A 17,440-nucleotide genomic window follows, 5' to 3' on the forward strand; every position below is an offset into this window, starting at 1 on the left:
TAACCAAAAATTATTGGCATTTCCTAAATTAAAAAAAAATATTGTCAAATGTTATTTTATTCAAATATAGTCGAACCAAGGCTCTACATACCAGCATAGATTCTTAGTACACTCAGCACTTTGGCATTCTTAACATTATCTGGTATTTCAAGAAGTCTCAAACCTTTACGAACACATTCGTAGGATGCTTGAAACCAATTGTACTAAAGAAAGCGGGGGAGAGAGTTGAGAAAATTAGTATACCCCTAGGAAAAAAATTATATTCCGGGTTGGATCACCAACATGAAATATCTCACGGATAAACAGCTTGAAATCAAAACCTACCTTCTGATCTACTTCGATGTAAAATTCACTACCTTGCAATCCTCGTTGCAGCCTTGGATCAGCCTCAGCTGATGGCAAAGTTACTGCCATTATGCAAAATGTCAGGACGATTATAGTTGTGATTTTCATTCTGTTTAGGATCGATTCACCCAGACAACTGACATAATTTTATGACGGTCATTTGCCTTTTAAAGGCATTTGCCTCCTACGGTAAAATTAAATCAAATATTTTTTTCTTATCTTGATAAAAAAAACAAACAAACAATATCGAATTGTTTTCTGTTGTATACAAAAACAATTCAGGATATGTTGCAATTATTCACGCAATGTTGGACTTGGAGTGGAAAATTTTAAAAATAACAGATTTCTAAATCAGCAGAAGAATGATTACATACCAGCCATGTCTGTGTTCGGCATTCCTGCAAAATTAATGTAGTCGTATAGCCGCAAGATAACATTAACAGCCACAAGGTCAGCAGTTAATGTCGGAAAGAGCTTTTTGGAGCCCTTCAATACCGAACGAGGATTCAGACAAAGTGACATTTTGTCGTGTGATCTTTTTAACATCCTGCTAGAAGATGTCATATGAGATGTAAATGTGAACAGAAATTACACTATGTACAACAAACAACACATGTTAATGGGTCGAACATTGCGAGCGGTAATAGTCACCTTTGAACGAGTTGAGAGGGAGTCTTCCAAATTGGGTCTGACAGCAAACGGCGGGAAGACCAAGCTGATGGTATCAACGCGCAAGACGTCCGATCTGCATTGACAGTGAATATCGCCGTCGAATGAACCATGAGTTGTACCATCTATGCGCAGACATCGACATAGTCAGACGTATAAAGCTGCAGCGACAAAGGTGTCTAGGTCATGTTGTGAGAATGGATGAGGATGTCGCAGCTTAAAAGGCATATAAAAGTGAGCCAATAGATGGTCCACGCAGAAGGTTAAGGCCAGAATTCGATAGAAAGATCAAGTAGAAGACAACATTTCAAAAGATTGTCTTTCAAATTGGAAGAGCTGTACACCAGACCGACTTCTCCTTCATGGACGATTTGAAAGGTGTCTTTCATAGACGAACTGAAGGAAGTCTTTTGTAGACGAGCCAGCGATTCCTTTTCGTGCCGTTTTTCTTAGAGGGTATCATAATGCAATAATTAGGTGATGTATCAAAACAAAAACCTTTGTTTTTGCCTCGACCATCTGTCAAAACTTTCCTTATAATATTTCACATGGTTGGCAAAATTGCACATCGAATTCAAGTAGAAATTACGCACTTTGACAGTTAATCGAGTCATCAGCTGCGCTAAATGAACTACCTTTTTATTGTGCCATGGAGGGTATGTTTCACTAATATCCACAACGATTACAGGGCTGATGTATTTGATGTGGTTCCTGAATGATCTGAAGTAGGGATAAGTAAATCGACCAATCGACTTTTTGTATTGAAAAGTCTGAAAGTCGAAGTCGGCTTTTGATCTTTAAGGAAATCTTCTTTATAAAAACTTGATTTATTATCTCACAGCCCAAATTGCTCAAAAATTACACATTCTAAAACAACAATTAATTTAAAAAAATTAAATGTCGAAAATCAATAAATCGAAAAGACGACTGTATAGTCAAAGCCAAAAATCGAAATGTCTAAAAGTCGACCTTTGCGCTCGACGTATCCCTAATCTGAATAATAAGATCATCTTTACAAAAGTTGCTTCAGTCAACTCCCTATCCTTACATAGATCGCTATTTCAACCATAGTGTCAGACAATCCATCACCTCTCAAGTTTTTCGGGAAGCCGAAAAAATAACGAAGTTTTAGTGTGCGCAAATATGAATTAATTTTATTAAATATTATTACACAAATTCGCCATATTAATGCCTATGAACATTTAATTCGATTTTTCACATATAAAACCCATTTCGTTAGTACAAGCAATATCGTTCCATTCGAAATTTACTGCTATTGACCATAACTGTACACAGTGTTCATTGTTTTCCAAATTGTCCGGTTGATTTATCGCCCAATTTGAAAATGTTACACGCTCGCCCGACGACGACCAATAGAAAGGACGTTGCAAATCGTTGGCTGTATTATATTCATCATTTGCTCCTATCCAAAAATCTTTGGCATTTCCTGAATTGAAATAGTGTGAAAATGAAAAAAATTTAATTCGAAAATGGTGTGACCAAGTCTCGTTTTACATACCAATATATGTCCTCAGTGCACTGATTAATTCGGCATTCTTGACGGCGTCTGGTATTTCAACGAGTCTCAAGCCTTTGCGGGCACATTCGTGGGATGCTTGAAACCAATTGTACTAAAGAAAGAGAAGATAAATGGGGAAGAGAAGTGGGAAGTGAGATTATCGCCGACATATGACCTACAGAACAGACACTTAAATCCGAGCTGTACACTCGAAATGAAATCCTACCTTCTGATTAATTTCAATATAAAATTCACCGCCCTGAATTCCACGTTGCAGCGTTAGATCGGCATTAGCTGGAGACAGGAGTCCTGCCATCGTGCAGAAAGTAAAAACGATTACAGTAGCGATTTTCATTCTGTTTACAATCAATTTACAAAGAAAACTGAGCTAATTTTTCAACGAATGTTGGACTTTTAAATAGAAAAAAAATGTTTAAAAATTGAACTGAATATTTGACCAATATATTTTTTTTTATTTTAGAATTTGTGTTATCTTTGTGATATCGCAATTTTTCTTTGTGCGTTAAACCAGCTGAAGAACATTCGATTTGAATGAAAATAACAAAGAACTTCAGTACAAAATAGCAGAAGGACGTAGATAAGACTGTGCAAATAAATATATTTTATATTCTAAAAATAGAAGTCATGTATGTATGGACATTTTAAAAGTAAACGATAATGAACTTTCTCACGATAAATGTTATAGTCTAAAGGCTCCTTAATCCATAAAATGGAGTTGGGGGAAATAATAGTGGATCAATTGAACGAGTCAGTCCACTGATCGACATTGTTCAGTTTTTATTATTGCCGTTCACTGAACGATTTTGCTTACCAAACGCAGTCGGTCTCTGAACGACGCTGCTCACTGAACGATTTTGCTCAAAGAACGCCGTCGGTCACTGAACGACATTGTATTTTCTTCCACACCTTCAGTGTAGTTCACAGGCTCAGTGATTTTGACCAACTGAACGGCGTCAAATAAGAACAATTTCATATAAAATCTGTTAAATGGAATGAAAAGGTACGTGTAATGTATTGTTTTCCGATTTCATGGAATGCGGTGCTTAAAAGATCAAATGATGCAGTAGTGTTTTCACGTGTAGCTGGAGGGTCAGTAAAAAGCAAAGCACCCCCGTAGACAACCGTGGAACTGGAAACCACACAAAAGAGTCAAAGGTGTCCGGAGCAACAACTGCAGAGCAAACAAGTCTACTGCCGAATATAACGGAGTTTTGCCATCGACCACCACCCATTAACAAAGTGGAGAAAATAGATAGGAAAATCCTTCGAATGATTGCGAAAGGTCATAATTCTTTACGGTTGCTTGAACTGCCAGAACTTAATTGGAATGCCCTACCATGCCAATTGAACTGAGTAACCATTTGAACGATGCGATGTAAGCAACTGAAAAAGTTGAACGACCTAGTTCACTTTTAAAAAATGATCTAGTTCGTTTGATCACTGAACTGAACGAGATTTCCCAAGACTAGATCCCTTAGTCGAAATGGAATATGTTAACTAGGTTCCAATAAATGCTTGATGGTCTCCGTAGAAAGCCGGGCAATGAGAAATCCTGCAATTCAGCAATAACTTGGGAAAATCCGGATGGGGTATTCTTTCTTTACAGTATTTGGGGATTGCGGTTTAATAACCTTATTCTATGTAGTGGGTAAAAGTGAAGTTGCTGTAATTTCGATTTCAATGTTCCTGGTGCATATTAAACCCCCATTATCATTCTGCTGAAGATCTTAGCTGAATTTTCCAATCTGAGAATCTATAATTTATTATTTCATATTTCTTTTTCACGTAATAAAATACCTCTTAACACACGATTCACAATGTCATGGCATATTTAAAAAGATCCCAACAGGATCAACTCATGCAGTAGGGTTTATAAAAGTGCATCTATTTCTAACATTATTTCCGATATTTTATATTTTTTTGATTAATTACAATCGTAAAAATAATATATGTTAATACTTCGCATGTGCTTCGTATTCTACAATGCAAATAATTCATCAATGACATTTTTCTTCACTTGCATGTCGTGTCGAGCAGAGCGCAAAAAACGATTTTCTTCGCAAATGAACCCCATTTTTGTTGCACACAGAGCATCGTTCCATTCTAAATCCGTTTTCCAATAAAAATGGACACAATGTTCGTAGCTTTTATAATTATCCGGTTGATGATTCGACCAATTTGAGAATTCAAAACGTTTGCCCGTTGAAGACCAGGTAAATTTACCCTCCACTCCAAGATCGTTGCCACCCAACCAGAAATTGGGAGATTTTGCTGTGGACAATAAGATTTAGTTTTTAATATAGTTTAAATATAGCAAAATTAATTACATACCAAATTTTGCACGTAATTCTTTGCCAATAATTTCATTCCTTTCCGGTGTATCGATGGTTATTAGTGTCATATTCATTATTGCACATTCATCCAAGGCCTCAAACCAATTGTACTGAAAGTAATTATATGGTATTATTGGATTTAGACGGAATTTTGAATATTTGGTTGGTTTTTTTTCAGAAAACCATCCCCCTTTACCTTTTGTTCTTCTTCAATAAAAATTACACCAAAATTAGGCACTTTAATCCTTTTGTCGTAGACGCTGGCTTCAGTTATAAAAACTGCTAAGCAGATAGAACTTAGAGCTGTGAAAAAAAGCCTGAACATTTTTGTTTGAATTTTAAAAGTGAAATGAAATACTTTCGCCGTAGAGCCGTATTTATAATACAGACTTGTGTTAGGTGATAAGCTTAAAATATGACGAATAAGTAAAAACTACAACAGTATTGAAACAACAAAAACGTAATTGATACATTTTCGTTCAATACTGCAATTTTTTGAAATATTTACGAGCAGATGCTCGTAAAGAAGGTATAAGTCTCCTTGAAATTCAAAGTACCTAAAATTGGACTATGCCAAAATATGGACCGAGGATAAGGAGACTAAAAGTACTCAAAAACGGTTAGTCAATTTTTTTTAACTTATTAAAACAACACATGGCATATATCTCATACTATATCTGGGGCATTCATTCAATTGTTCGGGCATTGAGTATACAAGTTTTTAGTGTAGTCCCACGATATTTTACCCCATTCTGTTAGAAGTATTTCTTTGAGTTGTTCCTTACTGGAAATTTTATGATTTCGGATTCGATTATCCGATACCATAGGTGCTTAATCGGATTTAAATCGGGGCTTTGTGGAGGTGTTATCAGCATGTGTATACGATCCAATTCTTAACGTCAATAGCAGTGTGTTTTGGATCATTGTCCTTTTGGAAGTAATAATTATCACGAATGTTGAGTTTTTTCAGCACTTTGAATTAAATTTTTTTTGAAAATATTTATGTAAACTGTTTTATTCATTATTTCCTCAATGAATACCAAATTGCCAACACCAGTTGCTGACATGCATCCCCATACCATTACTCCACCCCCTCCGTGCTTTACTGATTTCCGAGTATTCTTTGGATTGAGTTCTTCGCCTTTTATTCCGACACACCAAAGAGCGTTCATCCGACCCAAATATGTTAAATTTCGATTCGTCCGAGAAAATAACTTTTTCCCAGAACTTATTTGTCTTGTTTTTATAATCATTTGCAAAATCGACAAGCTTCTTTGGTTTTATTTATGGCGGCAGCAATGTATATAAAATGTTTAACTACCTCCACAGTTTGTCCGAATCTACTGGACGTCTTGCGCGTTGATACCATCAGCTTCGTCTTCTCGCCAGACCCACTTTGCAGACTCCTTCTCAATTTGTTCAAAGGTGGCTGTTACAGTTCTCAGTGTTCGATGTCATCGGCGTAGGCGAGTAACATGTGTTGTTTGGTGTACAGAGTGTCATTTCTGTTTACTTTTGCCTCTAGTATGACCTTTTCCAGCAGGAAGGTCACACGACAAACTATCACCTGGTCTGAATCCTTGTTCGGTATTAATGGGCTCCGAGAGGTCCTTTCCGACTTTAACTGCTGATGTTGTGCCTGTTAAAGTTATGCTGCATAGCCGAATTAATTTTGCAGGAATGCCAAACGCAGACATGGCTTTAAACACCTCTTAATGGATAGGCCTGTCGAATGCGGCTTTATAGTCGATGAATAGGTGGAATGTGTCGATGTGTTTTTCGTGGGTTTTTTCCAGGATTTGGTGCAGAGTGAAAATCTTGTCAATGGTGGATTTGCCAGGTCTGAAGCCACATTGGTATGGTCCAATAATTTCATTGACGATTGGCTTCAGTCGTTCACACAGTACGCTGGATAGCACTTTATATGCGATTTGAAGGAGACTTCTTCCTCTATAGTTGGCACATTTCGTTTTGTCACCTTTTTTGTGCACGGGACACACGATGCTGAGGTTCCAATCATTGGACATGCATTCTTCTTTTTTTCATTTTATTGAAATTGATATATGAAATTAACAAGGGTTGCCATTATCAATTTCTGAAATGAGACTGCCTTCCTTGTATAGTTATGCCATGAATCGCATTATTAGTATTTACATCAGATACTCGACGTTTTGTCTTATTTTCAAGCTGTTGGAAAATATATCTCATTTTCAAATTTGTAAAAAAAATGTGTAATATTTTTTGAACAATTATCTGTTCGACATCTGATGTGTGGGCGACACTCCGGGGCTACACAAAAGTATGGACATATTTAACTTTTAGCGGTAATTTATTCAACTATTTCCTACTAATTGCAAATCAATTCGCTCAAAAATGTCAGGATATTCCAAATGCGATTACACAATAACATTTCATCACGATTTAGAAGTTTCCGGCGGTTCTTATGTTGAGCAATATCAGAACATAGCCTTCTATGTGGCTTTACAAAGGTCGTATGTTGATAACTTCTATTTATTCCGCCCTGATGCGAAACTTGCATATGCGAATTAAATTCAAATTTGTCAAAGTTCGACATTTGCCTCCATTCTAGGAACAATCCTTTTCAAAGCAGATTTTTGTTTTAGAGATGGATAATTAATCCACACATCTACAATTGCTTTCATGGTTTACACATGTTTTTGCGCAACCGTTTTGGAAGTGTGTTGATGGTTCAGAACGTTAAGTGGTCTGACAACATTTGTGTTGCTCCGAGGACCGATGTTCAAGCCCTAGCCGTGCTCAGCTGAATTAATTTTGTTATTTGAATAAGTTCTACCAATGGATAAATTCCACCCATACATATATGACTTTATATTTCGGTTTTAAAAATTATTTTGGTACTTGATTCGGCATTAAATGTGACCCTATTGTAACAATCTTGTGTTACATAATGTGTTACCAGTAAATTAAGGTTTACAATCACGTGAAAAATATTATTGATACTATTATTGCAAAAAGTGGACATAAAATCTCACGTTATTTTCTTAAATATGTCGTCAATGATTGTGTTATTTTTTTTTCAACCCATTGTTGATGCAATTTAAATAAGGTTAGCCGGGTCACCTAGTAATTATTAATTAAAAATAAATTTCTATTAATCATACTAACATCTGAATCAATTTGTACGTTTTATTTGATAATATTTGTTTATTGTTTAAATGATTGATTTTAATTGCTCAACAAATGTTGGAAACGTTACAGCAGACGTTAATATGTTTCGAAAATTATCGCACATACATAAATACATTATTTGAATTGTGACTGAGTAGCGTCCTAACACATCCCACGTTGCAGGGGAATTTGTGGGCCAGGCAATAAAAAAAGAAGATTGATAAGTCTGTATGTAAATAGTTCATGTCTTGATATCCTTTTTCATAGCTTGATGTTTTTTAAGGATCAATAAAAGTGTATAGGGTCGCGAAAAAGGCGCGTCGAATGTGATGTCAAAAGATCCATTAGAAAAGGAATTTGTTTTCGGCAAACCCGCACTCCTCAATTTCAATTCAATTTGCTTGAAGCCAAGTCATGAGAGAAGGTGTATTGCCTAACATAATGAAGGAGATTTAGATCGATACAGAAATTTTTTATTTTAAGTTCGTCCGTCGAACATAAATCGTGAATGACATCATGAATGATGCATCGATCTATGCACGAGTTAAGGCGGATATCCGTTTCAAGGTTAGGAGAAGGATTTTGGTGGTGTTGAATGAGGTTCCAAAAATTTTTTATGGTCCCAGTAGAAAACCGGCCCAGCAAGCTTTACTGCCCCCTTTAAAAGGTACGCTATAATCAATCCAATATGATTAGAAAAAAATTATAGGAAATTTTAAACAATTTTGATCAAGAATGATTTATGTGGATAGTTCAACAAGATGTCCAGAAGGTGAAGCTGCATCGAAATAGAGGATCATGGGCCAGAAGGTATGTGCTGATTTACTGTTAACAATTACGCCTTCAAAATTGGGGTTAATATCCGAATACAGAACACCAAGAGATCAAAGGGTCCTGCCAGGAAGGCAACTTTATTAAAATGAGTTGCTCCAGCTCGCATGAAGGATGTTGATTTTGCTCGAGATCACGTAAATGTGTGACGAGCATCATCAAAAAACTCGATGATGCTCGTCACACATGTCAGCGAATAAAGAAATTATTGAGCAAAACAAGAAGATCGACAAAAATTTATGTCTAGCAAATGTTGAGTTAAGCAACATTACGGGTATAGGGGACATACGAATAAGGACGGCCGGATGCACAACGGAGCAAAGCTTTATTGTGAGAGACGTTATGCATATCGAAAATTTGAGAACAAATTTGTTATCCGTATCCGTAAGTTAACCGACAAGGTAATTTTCGATAAAAATGAAGCTAGAATTTTGGATGGAATAAAAGTTGCATGTAAAGCGGATAGTAGAGGTAATCTATATTTTTTGCGACAATCGGTTCAATCAGCGAATTCGACTGAAGTTGAATGATGTGGATATGTGGCATAAATGTTTAGGACACATAAACATTTATGAACACATAAGTAGCAACGGAACTGCCGGAGGTGGTTCACAGTGACATATGTGGTCCGATGCGAGTGAATTCCCATTCAAATGCAAAATAAATTTGTCACATTCATTGACGATTATTCAAGACATTGCGAGGTACATTTTTTTGCAAAAGAAATCGATTGTATTTAACGTGTTAACGGAGTATAAGAAATCAGCTGAACTATTTACTGGAAAGAAGATTAAATTTTAGAAAACGGACAATGGAACCGAGTACATAAATATAGAATTTAATCAGTATTTGGAAGAAATGAGCATTAAAAGGTGGCTAACTGCACCCACACTCCGCAAACAGAATGAGGTAGTAGAAAGAAAGAACACTTTAAAAAATGTCTAAAATTATGATGAAGCAAGCAGGGGTTCCAAATGTATTTTAGGCGGAAGCAATCAACACTGCATGCTACATACGCAATCGACGTTCTTCTACATCTACTAAAGTTGAGTTGCCAATAAAATTTCGGACAGGAAAGACTCCTTCAATCAAACCTTTCGGGCTACGATGATATGTGTTAATTAAGGATAAGTCAAATGGAAAATTCGATTCTCGTTCAGAAGAATGTATTAGAGTTGAATATTCTGAAGCATCGAAAGCTTATCGAATGTGGTCTCTAAGTAAACGCCATGTAATATAAGTCGAGACGTAAGATTAATCGATTGATTTCTATGGAGAAATGGCAGAAAAGAATTTAGTAGATATAAGTTTGACTCATGAAGATTCGAGAGATTTGCATATTGAGGAAAATAGTGAAGAAATTTAATAACAATCTGATAAGTCAACAAATGAAGATGTGTCACGCTAGATTGAAACACCGATTAGAGGCAAAAAGCGCATTGTTCGAACAGGAAAAACCAATGACGCAACCGAACTACAAATAATTTATTGATAACAGAACAAATAATTTATTGATAATTATTTTGAGATGATGCTTTTACAGCAGTAAAAGGGAAACACTTCAAAATCGCTCTCAGTGTACAAAATAATTTGAAAAGTTCAGGAACGCAAATATAGTAAATATGCAAAAATTTGATAGCAATACTTCAAAAATCACCAAAATCAATCAGATGTTTGTATTCCTGTAGTTTTTGAAGATTGTGGATAAACAACTTCTGAGAAGAATAAGGTTTGTGGTAAAAAAGGTAAGTGTGTTGGTGGGTAAAAAAAGTATTGAGTGGTTAGAAGCTTATTTCTTTTAACATAGAGCGGAGGCAATGAGAAATCCTGAAACGGACCAAGAACTTAGGAAATTTCGGATGGACTATTCTTTATTTATAGTATTTGAGGATTGTGGGGTTTAATGACATTATTTTATGATAACGAGGTTATAGATTGTAAAAAAAATTGAACAGAACTTTTTGAATGTATATCGTACCGAAGTTGCTATAATTACGGTTTTAAACTCTTTGAAAAATAAAAATCATTCACGAACCGCCCCATTATCGTTATGCTAAGGATCTTAGCTGAATTTTCCAATCTGAGAATCTATAATTTGTTATTTCATATTTTTCACGGATTAAAATACCTCTTTACTTACGATTTACAAAGTCATGGCATACCTATTAAGATCCCAACAGGATCAACTCATGCAGTAGAGTATATATAAGTTAATTAATTTCTAATCATTTTTATTTTTAGATTAATTACAATCGTACAACTAATGCTTCGCAAATAATTTATCGATGGCAATTTTCTTCGCTTCCATGTCGTGTCGAGCATAGCGCCAAAAACTATTTTCTTCGCAAATGAATCCCATTTTCCTTGTGCACTCTGCATCGTTCCATTTAAAATCCTCTTGATAATGGACACAATGTTCGTTGATTTCATATTTGTCCGGTTGACCAACCGCCCAATTGAAGAACTCAAAAGGCTTGCCAGTTGAAGACCATCTAAATTTACCCTCCAGTCCAAGATTGTTGCCATCCAACCAAAAATCGGGACCTTTTTCTGTGGACAACAAAATTTATTTTTTTAATATAGATTAAATATAGAAAAATTGACTTCGAAGAAATATTTTTAAAAATACTGGTCTACTTATGGACATCGAAAAATATTAAAAAAAAAATCCACGCCTCTATATGGACCTTGAAAAAGTATTTAGGAAATGAATTACTTACCAAATTTTTCACGTAATACGTTGCCAATAATTCCATTCTTTTTCGCTGTATCGATGACTACTAATGTCATATTCCTTCTTGCACATTCATCCCTGGCCCCAAACCAATTGTACTGTAAGTTATTATATGGTATTATTGGATTTAGACGGAAGTTCGAATATTTGCTTTTTTTGGGAAAACCATTCCCCTTTACCTTTTGTTGTTTTTCAATAAAAATTGCACCAAAACCTTTCACATTAATCCGTTTGTCGTAGACGATAGCTTCTGTTATAAAAACTGCTAGACAGATAGAACTTAGGGCTCCGAACAAATGCTTAACCATTTTTGTTTGAAATTGAAATGAAATACTTTCGTCGTAGAGCCTTATTTATAATACAGACTTGTGTTAGGTGATAAGCTTAAAATAAGACGCATAAGTAAACCAGTAAAGAAAGTAGTAAAGCCGAACTGGGCCGACCATATGATACCCTTCACCACTTTGGGTATATTCTACATATATATCGTAACAGACGTCGCCTTTTCGAAGGAAGGATCACAAGATTCATCAATTAGAAATAACAGAAATCGAAAGTAAAATATTAGATCAACTATATAATGGTTTAAATAAGGAGGAGTCTTTGCAACTTGAACGTTTATTGGAAACATATACAGTAGATATCGGATATAAGTACATCTCATATAAGAAAAAATCGCATATAAGAAAGATTATCAAGAACACCGAGCATGTACTTTCTTATATCCGATAATTCTATATAAGAAAAAAACGCATATAAGAAAGAAATCTCCGGCTTTTTTTGAGTTTCTTATATCTGATATCTACTGTAATGATTTAATATTTACAGAGGGTCAAATTTTAACAAACACAGCCGAAAGTTAAATGAAATCACAGTATAAGATATGTTTCCTATCGCTAATATTAAAAACATATTAGATAAGTTAGTACGAGCCCAATATTTTACCACTATAGAATGAGCCAAAGGGTTTCACCAGATACTTCTCATGGAAGAAGATCTGTCCAAAACAGCTTTTTTCGCCCTTATGAGCGCTACGAATATCTTAGAATGCCATTTGGTTTAGAAAAACGCTCCTGCCACCTTTCAAAGGTTCATCAACGCAGTTTTGTGAGAATTTATAAATAAAATTAAGACAGGGCATCATAAAAGAAAGCAATTCACCATACAACAGTCCCTTATGGCTTTTACCTTAAAAAATTTATCATTCGGGGGAACAAAAATGACGAAGTGTAAAAGATTACCGAAAGTTAACTGATATCACAGTAGAAGATATGTTTCCTATCCCTAATACTGAAGACATATTAGATAAGTTAGGACGAGCCCAATATTTTACCACTATAGAACTCGCCAAACGGTTTCACCAGATACTTCTCAAGGAAGAAGATCGGTCAAAAACAGTTTTTTCACCCCTTATGAGCACTACGAATATCTTAGAATGCCATTTGGCTTAAAAACTCCCCTGCCACCTCTCAAAGGTTCATCAACGCAGTTTTGCGAGAATTTATAAATAAAATTAAGACAGGGCATCATAAAAGAAAGCAATTCACCATACAACAGTCCCTTATGGATTGTAACTAAACAAATTCGGGGGGAAAATGGCGAATTGTAGAAGATTGCCGAAAGTTAAATGAAATCACAGTAGAAGATAAGTTTCCTATCGCTAATATTGAAAACATATTAGATATGTTAGGACGAGCCCAATATTTTACCACTATAGAACTGGCTAAAGAGTTTCACCAGATACTTCTCAAGGAAGAAGATTGGCTTTACAACCCCTTCCGAAAACAGCTTTTTCTACCCCCTACTAATATCTTAGAATGACATTTGGCTTAAAAAAAAACGCTCCTGCCACCTTTCAAAGGTTCATCAAAGCAGTTTAGCGAAAATTTGTAAATAAAATTTGTCTTGTTTATTTAGATGACATATTGATATTTTCCACAAGTCTGCAAGAACATATTTCTAACATTAAAAAGGGTTTAAATACATTTAGAAAAGCTGACCTCAAAATTCAAATAAATAAATGTAAAATTTTCTTTAAAAAATCGTTATACCTAGGTCACGTTTTAACATCTGAAGGCGTCAAACCGAATCCGAATGCGAAAGTAGCGACGATCCAAAATATTTAGCTTCGCCATACTATTAAAGGAATTAAGTCCTTTTTAGGAGTGACTGGATATTATCGCAAAATTAATAAGGAACTATTCCCGTGTAGCATATCCGATTATTAGGTATTTAAAGAAAGATGTTAAAATTATTAGTAGAACATTAACATTATTCAGCAGCAGAAAAAGAGCTTCTAGCGATTGTTTGGGCTACTGCATATTATCGACCATATTTATATGGATCAAAATTTGAAATTATGAGGTTTCAATAAATGTTTGATGGTCCCCGTAAAAACCTGTACGTCTAAGCTTTACTGTTAAGTAAAATATTTGCGATCTAAATTTTAGGAATGCTTTCGAAAAACTTAAGTTAATTATAACAGAAGCTCCGGTACTTAAGCTTATAACAGATGCTAGCTCAAAAGCTATAAGAGCAGTGTTGCAACAAAATGGTCATTCAATTTAATTTTCTAGTAGAACATTAAACGAACATGAAAAAAAATTATTCAGCAACAGAAAAAGAGCTTCTAGCGATTGTTTGGGCTACGGCATATTATCAACCATATTTATATGGATTAAAATTTGAAATTTTATCAGATCACCAACCTTTGTTTGTTTATAAAGTCTCAAAGCAGAAAACCCAGATTATATAGATGGATTATTAAGTTAAGCCGATATAATATAATATATTTTGAAAAACTTCTGGTATGAAATAGTAGCGGTGAAGAGGATACCCCAGAACCAATAATAGATGACGGTATATAGTATAGCAATCAATCGGCTGACATATTGATATTTTCCACAAGTATAGCAATCAATCGGCTGAAGAATAATAAAGCAGCAGGTGCCGTTGGGTTAAAAGCCGAACTATTCAAGATTGGTGGTCAGATGCTGGTAAGGAGAATGCACCAGATGATTAGTACAATTTGGCTAGAAGAATGGATGCCCAATGATTGGAACCTCAGCATCCTGTGTCCCGTGCACAAAAAAGGAGACAAGACGATTTGTGCCAACTATAGAGGAATAAGTCTCCTTCCCATCGCATATAAAGTGCTATCCAGCGTACTGTGTGAACGACTGAAGCCAATGGACAATGACATTATTGGACCATACCAATGCGGCTTCAGACCTGGCAAATCAACCATTGACCAGATTTTCACTCTGCGCCAAACCCTGAAATAAAACCCCACGAAAAACATATCGACACATTCCACCTATTCTTCGACTATAAAGTCGCATTCGGCTATGTCTGCGTTTGCTATTCCTGCAAAATTAATACGGCTATGCAGGATAACTTTAACAGGCACAAGATCAGCAGTTAAAGTCGGAAAAGACCTCTCGGAGCCCTTTAATACCGAACGAGGATTCAGACAAAGTGACAGTTTGTCGTGTGACCTTTTTAACATCCTGCTGGAAAAGGTCATACGAGAGGCAAATGTGAACAGAAATGGCTCTCTGTATACCAAACAACACATGTTACTCGCCTACGCCGATGACATCGACATAATGGGTCGAACACTGAGAGCGGTAACAGCCACCTTTGAACAAATTGAGAAGGAGTCTGTCAAAGTGGGTCTGCCAGTAAACGGCGAGAAGACCAAGCTGATGGTATCAACGCGCAAGACGTCCAGTAGACTCGGACCAACTGAGGAACTTAACAACTACAGTTTCGAGGTAGTCAAAGATTTTATATAATTTGGTACCGCTATAAACAAAAGGGATGACATTAGGAGAAGGATAGTGATGGCCAACATATGCTACTATGGTCTGAGCAAACAACTCAAAAGCAAGCCCACCTCCCGCCAGACCAAACTCACACCCTACGAGACGCTGATGCTACCCGTGCTGTTATATGGATCTGAAGCATGGGTACTTTCGCAAGCAGATGAGGCAGCTCTTGGAGTGTTTGAGAGAAAATTTTTACCGAAAGATCTATGGGCCGATGTGCCAGCTATTCTCGGACATCGACATTGTTAGACGTATTGAGCTGCAGCGTCTAAGTTGATGGTTCACGCAGAAGGGGAAGGCCACGAATAATATGGAAAGATCAAGTGGAAGATAACATTGCCGATATGGTCTTTCAAATTGAAAAAAAACTGCGCAAAAGACCGACGCGCCTGGAAATCTTATTAAAGCTCGGCTTATGGAACGAAAGTTCTGTCACAAGCCAGGGAAGGATAATGTTGTTGCCGATTTCCTAAGTAGAATCGATGAAAATGGAGAAGTATATGTTTTTAGTTCTTTAAGTGATGGGGACTCATTGTTCAATAACGTGGAAGATGAAATGGGGACCATTCACTCTCAAGAGGAGGAGAGGAATAAACATGTACACTTGCCAGAAAAAAAACTATTCGTACACTTCAGTATAAGTATTTTAAATGTCTACAAAAATTAAAAAATAGATATTTTGGCAATATTTTTTATGTAGCGTCGTCATTAGTTTTACTAGTTCTTTAAAATTGCCGTATGGCAACTTTATGCACCAAAGAAGCATTCTAACCAGGGAAATCCCACTTATTATAAAATGCTACTTATTTTTTCTTTAGTACAAAGCAAGGTGATAAGGTTTGCCCCCGGGTCAGCTAGTAATTATTAATTAACAACAAAATTCTATTACACATACTAAAATCTCATTAATCTATTTTTGCGACTATTTGATAATGCTTGATTATTGACTAATTAATTTCAATAGTGCTCACTAAACCTTGAAAATGTTACCGTAGCAGACGTTAATATGTTTCAAAAAAGATCACACATACATAAATAAATCAATCAATAGCATCCCAACCCAATAGCATCCAGCGCTACAGAGTGGGGAATGTGGGAAATTTGTGGGCCATGAAAAAAAGAAAGCCATTTAAAAAAAAATCCAAGGTTGTATATTGAAATTGATCAGAAGTTAATTTTTTCTTCTATCATTTCTATTGCAGAGAAGAAAAAACAATTATACTGAAAAAGGCTGGGCGATGTTACCCCAGCCTTTTTCAGTATAATTGTTTTAAATCATACCATGCAGGTGCTCGTAAAGAACGTATTTAGACTCCTTGAAATATTAAATACTACCAAGAATACTGAAGTATTGAGTGCATTGAGAAGCTAATTTTTTTTTTGAATAATTTCTTTCTATCCTAATTCTTAGTTTTAGTACTAAAAAATATTCAGTTTTAAAATTGTGTATTCCCAGTTTTAAGTTCAGTCTATTTGTAACTTTGGATAAATAATGAATCGCGACAATAGTTGACATAAATACAAATTATCAAGTAAAGACATTTTTAAGCCACATTGCCCAATATGCCTGATGAGCCGCTTAACCAACGGCGAAACGCGTCGCATAATGGTGGGAATATAATATCTCTCTGGCTTTCCTGCTCATTGCAACTCCGATCATGTAGCTAATCTCGAAAGAGAAATTAATAAAAAACATTTACATGAATGATCCTTCGCCCTAAAAAGGCATACAATTAAAAAAAACAGTAAGGAAAGTAGTAAAGTTGGACGGGGCCGACTATATGATACCCTTCACCACTTTGGGTATATTCAACAGATGAATCCTAACAGACGCATTTTTAAAGGACCAGTAAAATGAAATTGGATCCATAAACATGTCATTCTGCAACTGATACTAAATTTTTCATTTGGTCAGATGCAGAAGCTATATCTAAATCTGAACCGATTTTCAGGAAACTTAACACACATCATTTTAGACCTAATTGATTACGCTGTGCCAAATTCCGTG

At 35.7% G+C, this 17,440-nt stretch overlaps 3 protein-coding genes across 3 annotated transcripts; all 3 read right to left on the minus strand.

Annotated features, from left to right (window-relative positions):
- Window positions 1–2,216: 2,216 nt before the first annotated feature.
- Window positions 2,217–2,849, minus strand: LOC133336711 (lectin subunit alpha-like). The gene is made up of 3 exons (XM_061544994.1): window positions 2,760–2,849; window positions 2,534–2,645; window positions 2,217–2,461 (listed from the first exon to the last, which is right to left on the minus strand). Exons 1-3 carry the CDS (start codon window positions 2,847–2,849, stop codon window positions 2,217–2,219), a joined length of 447 nt encoding a protein of 148 aa, XP_061400978.1.
- Window positions 2,850–4,532: 1,683 nt separating this feature from the next.
- On the minus strand, window positions 4,533–4,961 carry LOC133336722 (lectin subunit alpha-like). The gene is made up of 2 exons (XM_061545005.1): window positions 4,886–4,961; window positions 4,533–4,825 (listed from the first exon to the last, which is right to left on the minus strand). Exons 1-2 carry the CDS (start codon window positions 4,959–4,961, stop codon window positions 4,533–4,535), a joined length of 369 nt encoding a protein of 122 aa, XP_061400989.1.
- Window positions 4,962–11,128: 6,167 nt separating this feature from the next.
- On the minus strand, window positions 11,129–11,658 carry LOC133336732 (lectin subunit alpha-like). Its single transcript, XM_061545015.1, has 2 exons — window positions 11,589–11,658; window positions 11,129–11,418 (listed from the first exon to the last, which is right to left on the minus strand). Exons 1-2 carry the CDS (start codon window positions 11,656–11,658, stop codon window positions 11,129–11,131), a joined length of 360 nt encoding a protein of 119 aa, XP_061400999.1.
- Window positions 11,659–17,440: the final 5,782 nt, after the last annotated feature.

This window comes from Musca vetustissima, unplaced genomic scaffold, assembly GCF_032173495.1.
Source record: "Musca vetustissima isolate MV318-11 ecotype Yass unplaced genomic scaffold, APGP_CSIRO_Mvet_v1 utg45504, whole genome shotgun sequence".
NCBI lineage: Eukaryota > Metazoa > Arthropoda > Insecta > Diptera > Muscidae > Musca > Musca vetustissima.

Coding starts and splice junctions, on each gene's coding strand:
- LOC133336711 (XM_061544994.1), bottom strand. CDS start 2,849: ATGGCAGGACTCCTGTCTCCAGCTAATGCCGATCTAACGCTGCAACGT. Junction 2,646..2,759: donor ATATTGAAATTAATCAGAAG/GTAGGATTTCAT, acceptor CTCTTTCTTTAG/TACAATTGGTTTCAAGCATC. Junction 2,462..2,533: donor TGCACTGAGGACATATATTG/GTATGTAAAACG, acceptor ATTTCAATTCAG/GAAATGCCAAAGATTTTTGG.
- LOC133336722 (XM_061545005.1), bottom strand. CDS start 4,961: ATGAATATGACACTAATAACCATCGATACACCGGAAAGGAATGAAATT. Junction 4,826..4,885: donor AGAATTACGTGCAAAATTTG/GTATGTAATTAA, acceptor TATTGTCCACAG/CAAAATCTCCCAATTTCTGG.
- LOC133336732 (XM_061545015.1), bottom strand. CDS start 11,658: ATGACATTAGTAGTCATCGATACAGCGAAAAAGAATGGAATTATTGGC. Junction 11,419..11,588: donor CGTATTACGTGAAAAATTTG/GTAAGTAATTCA, acceptor TGTTGTCCACAG/AAAAAGGTCCCGATTTTTGG.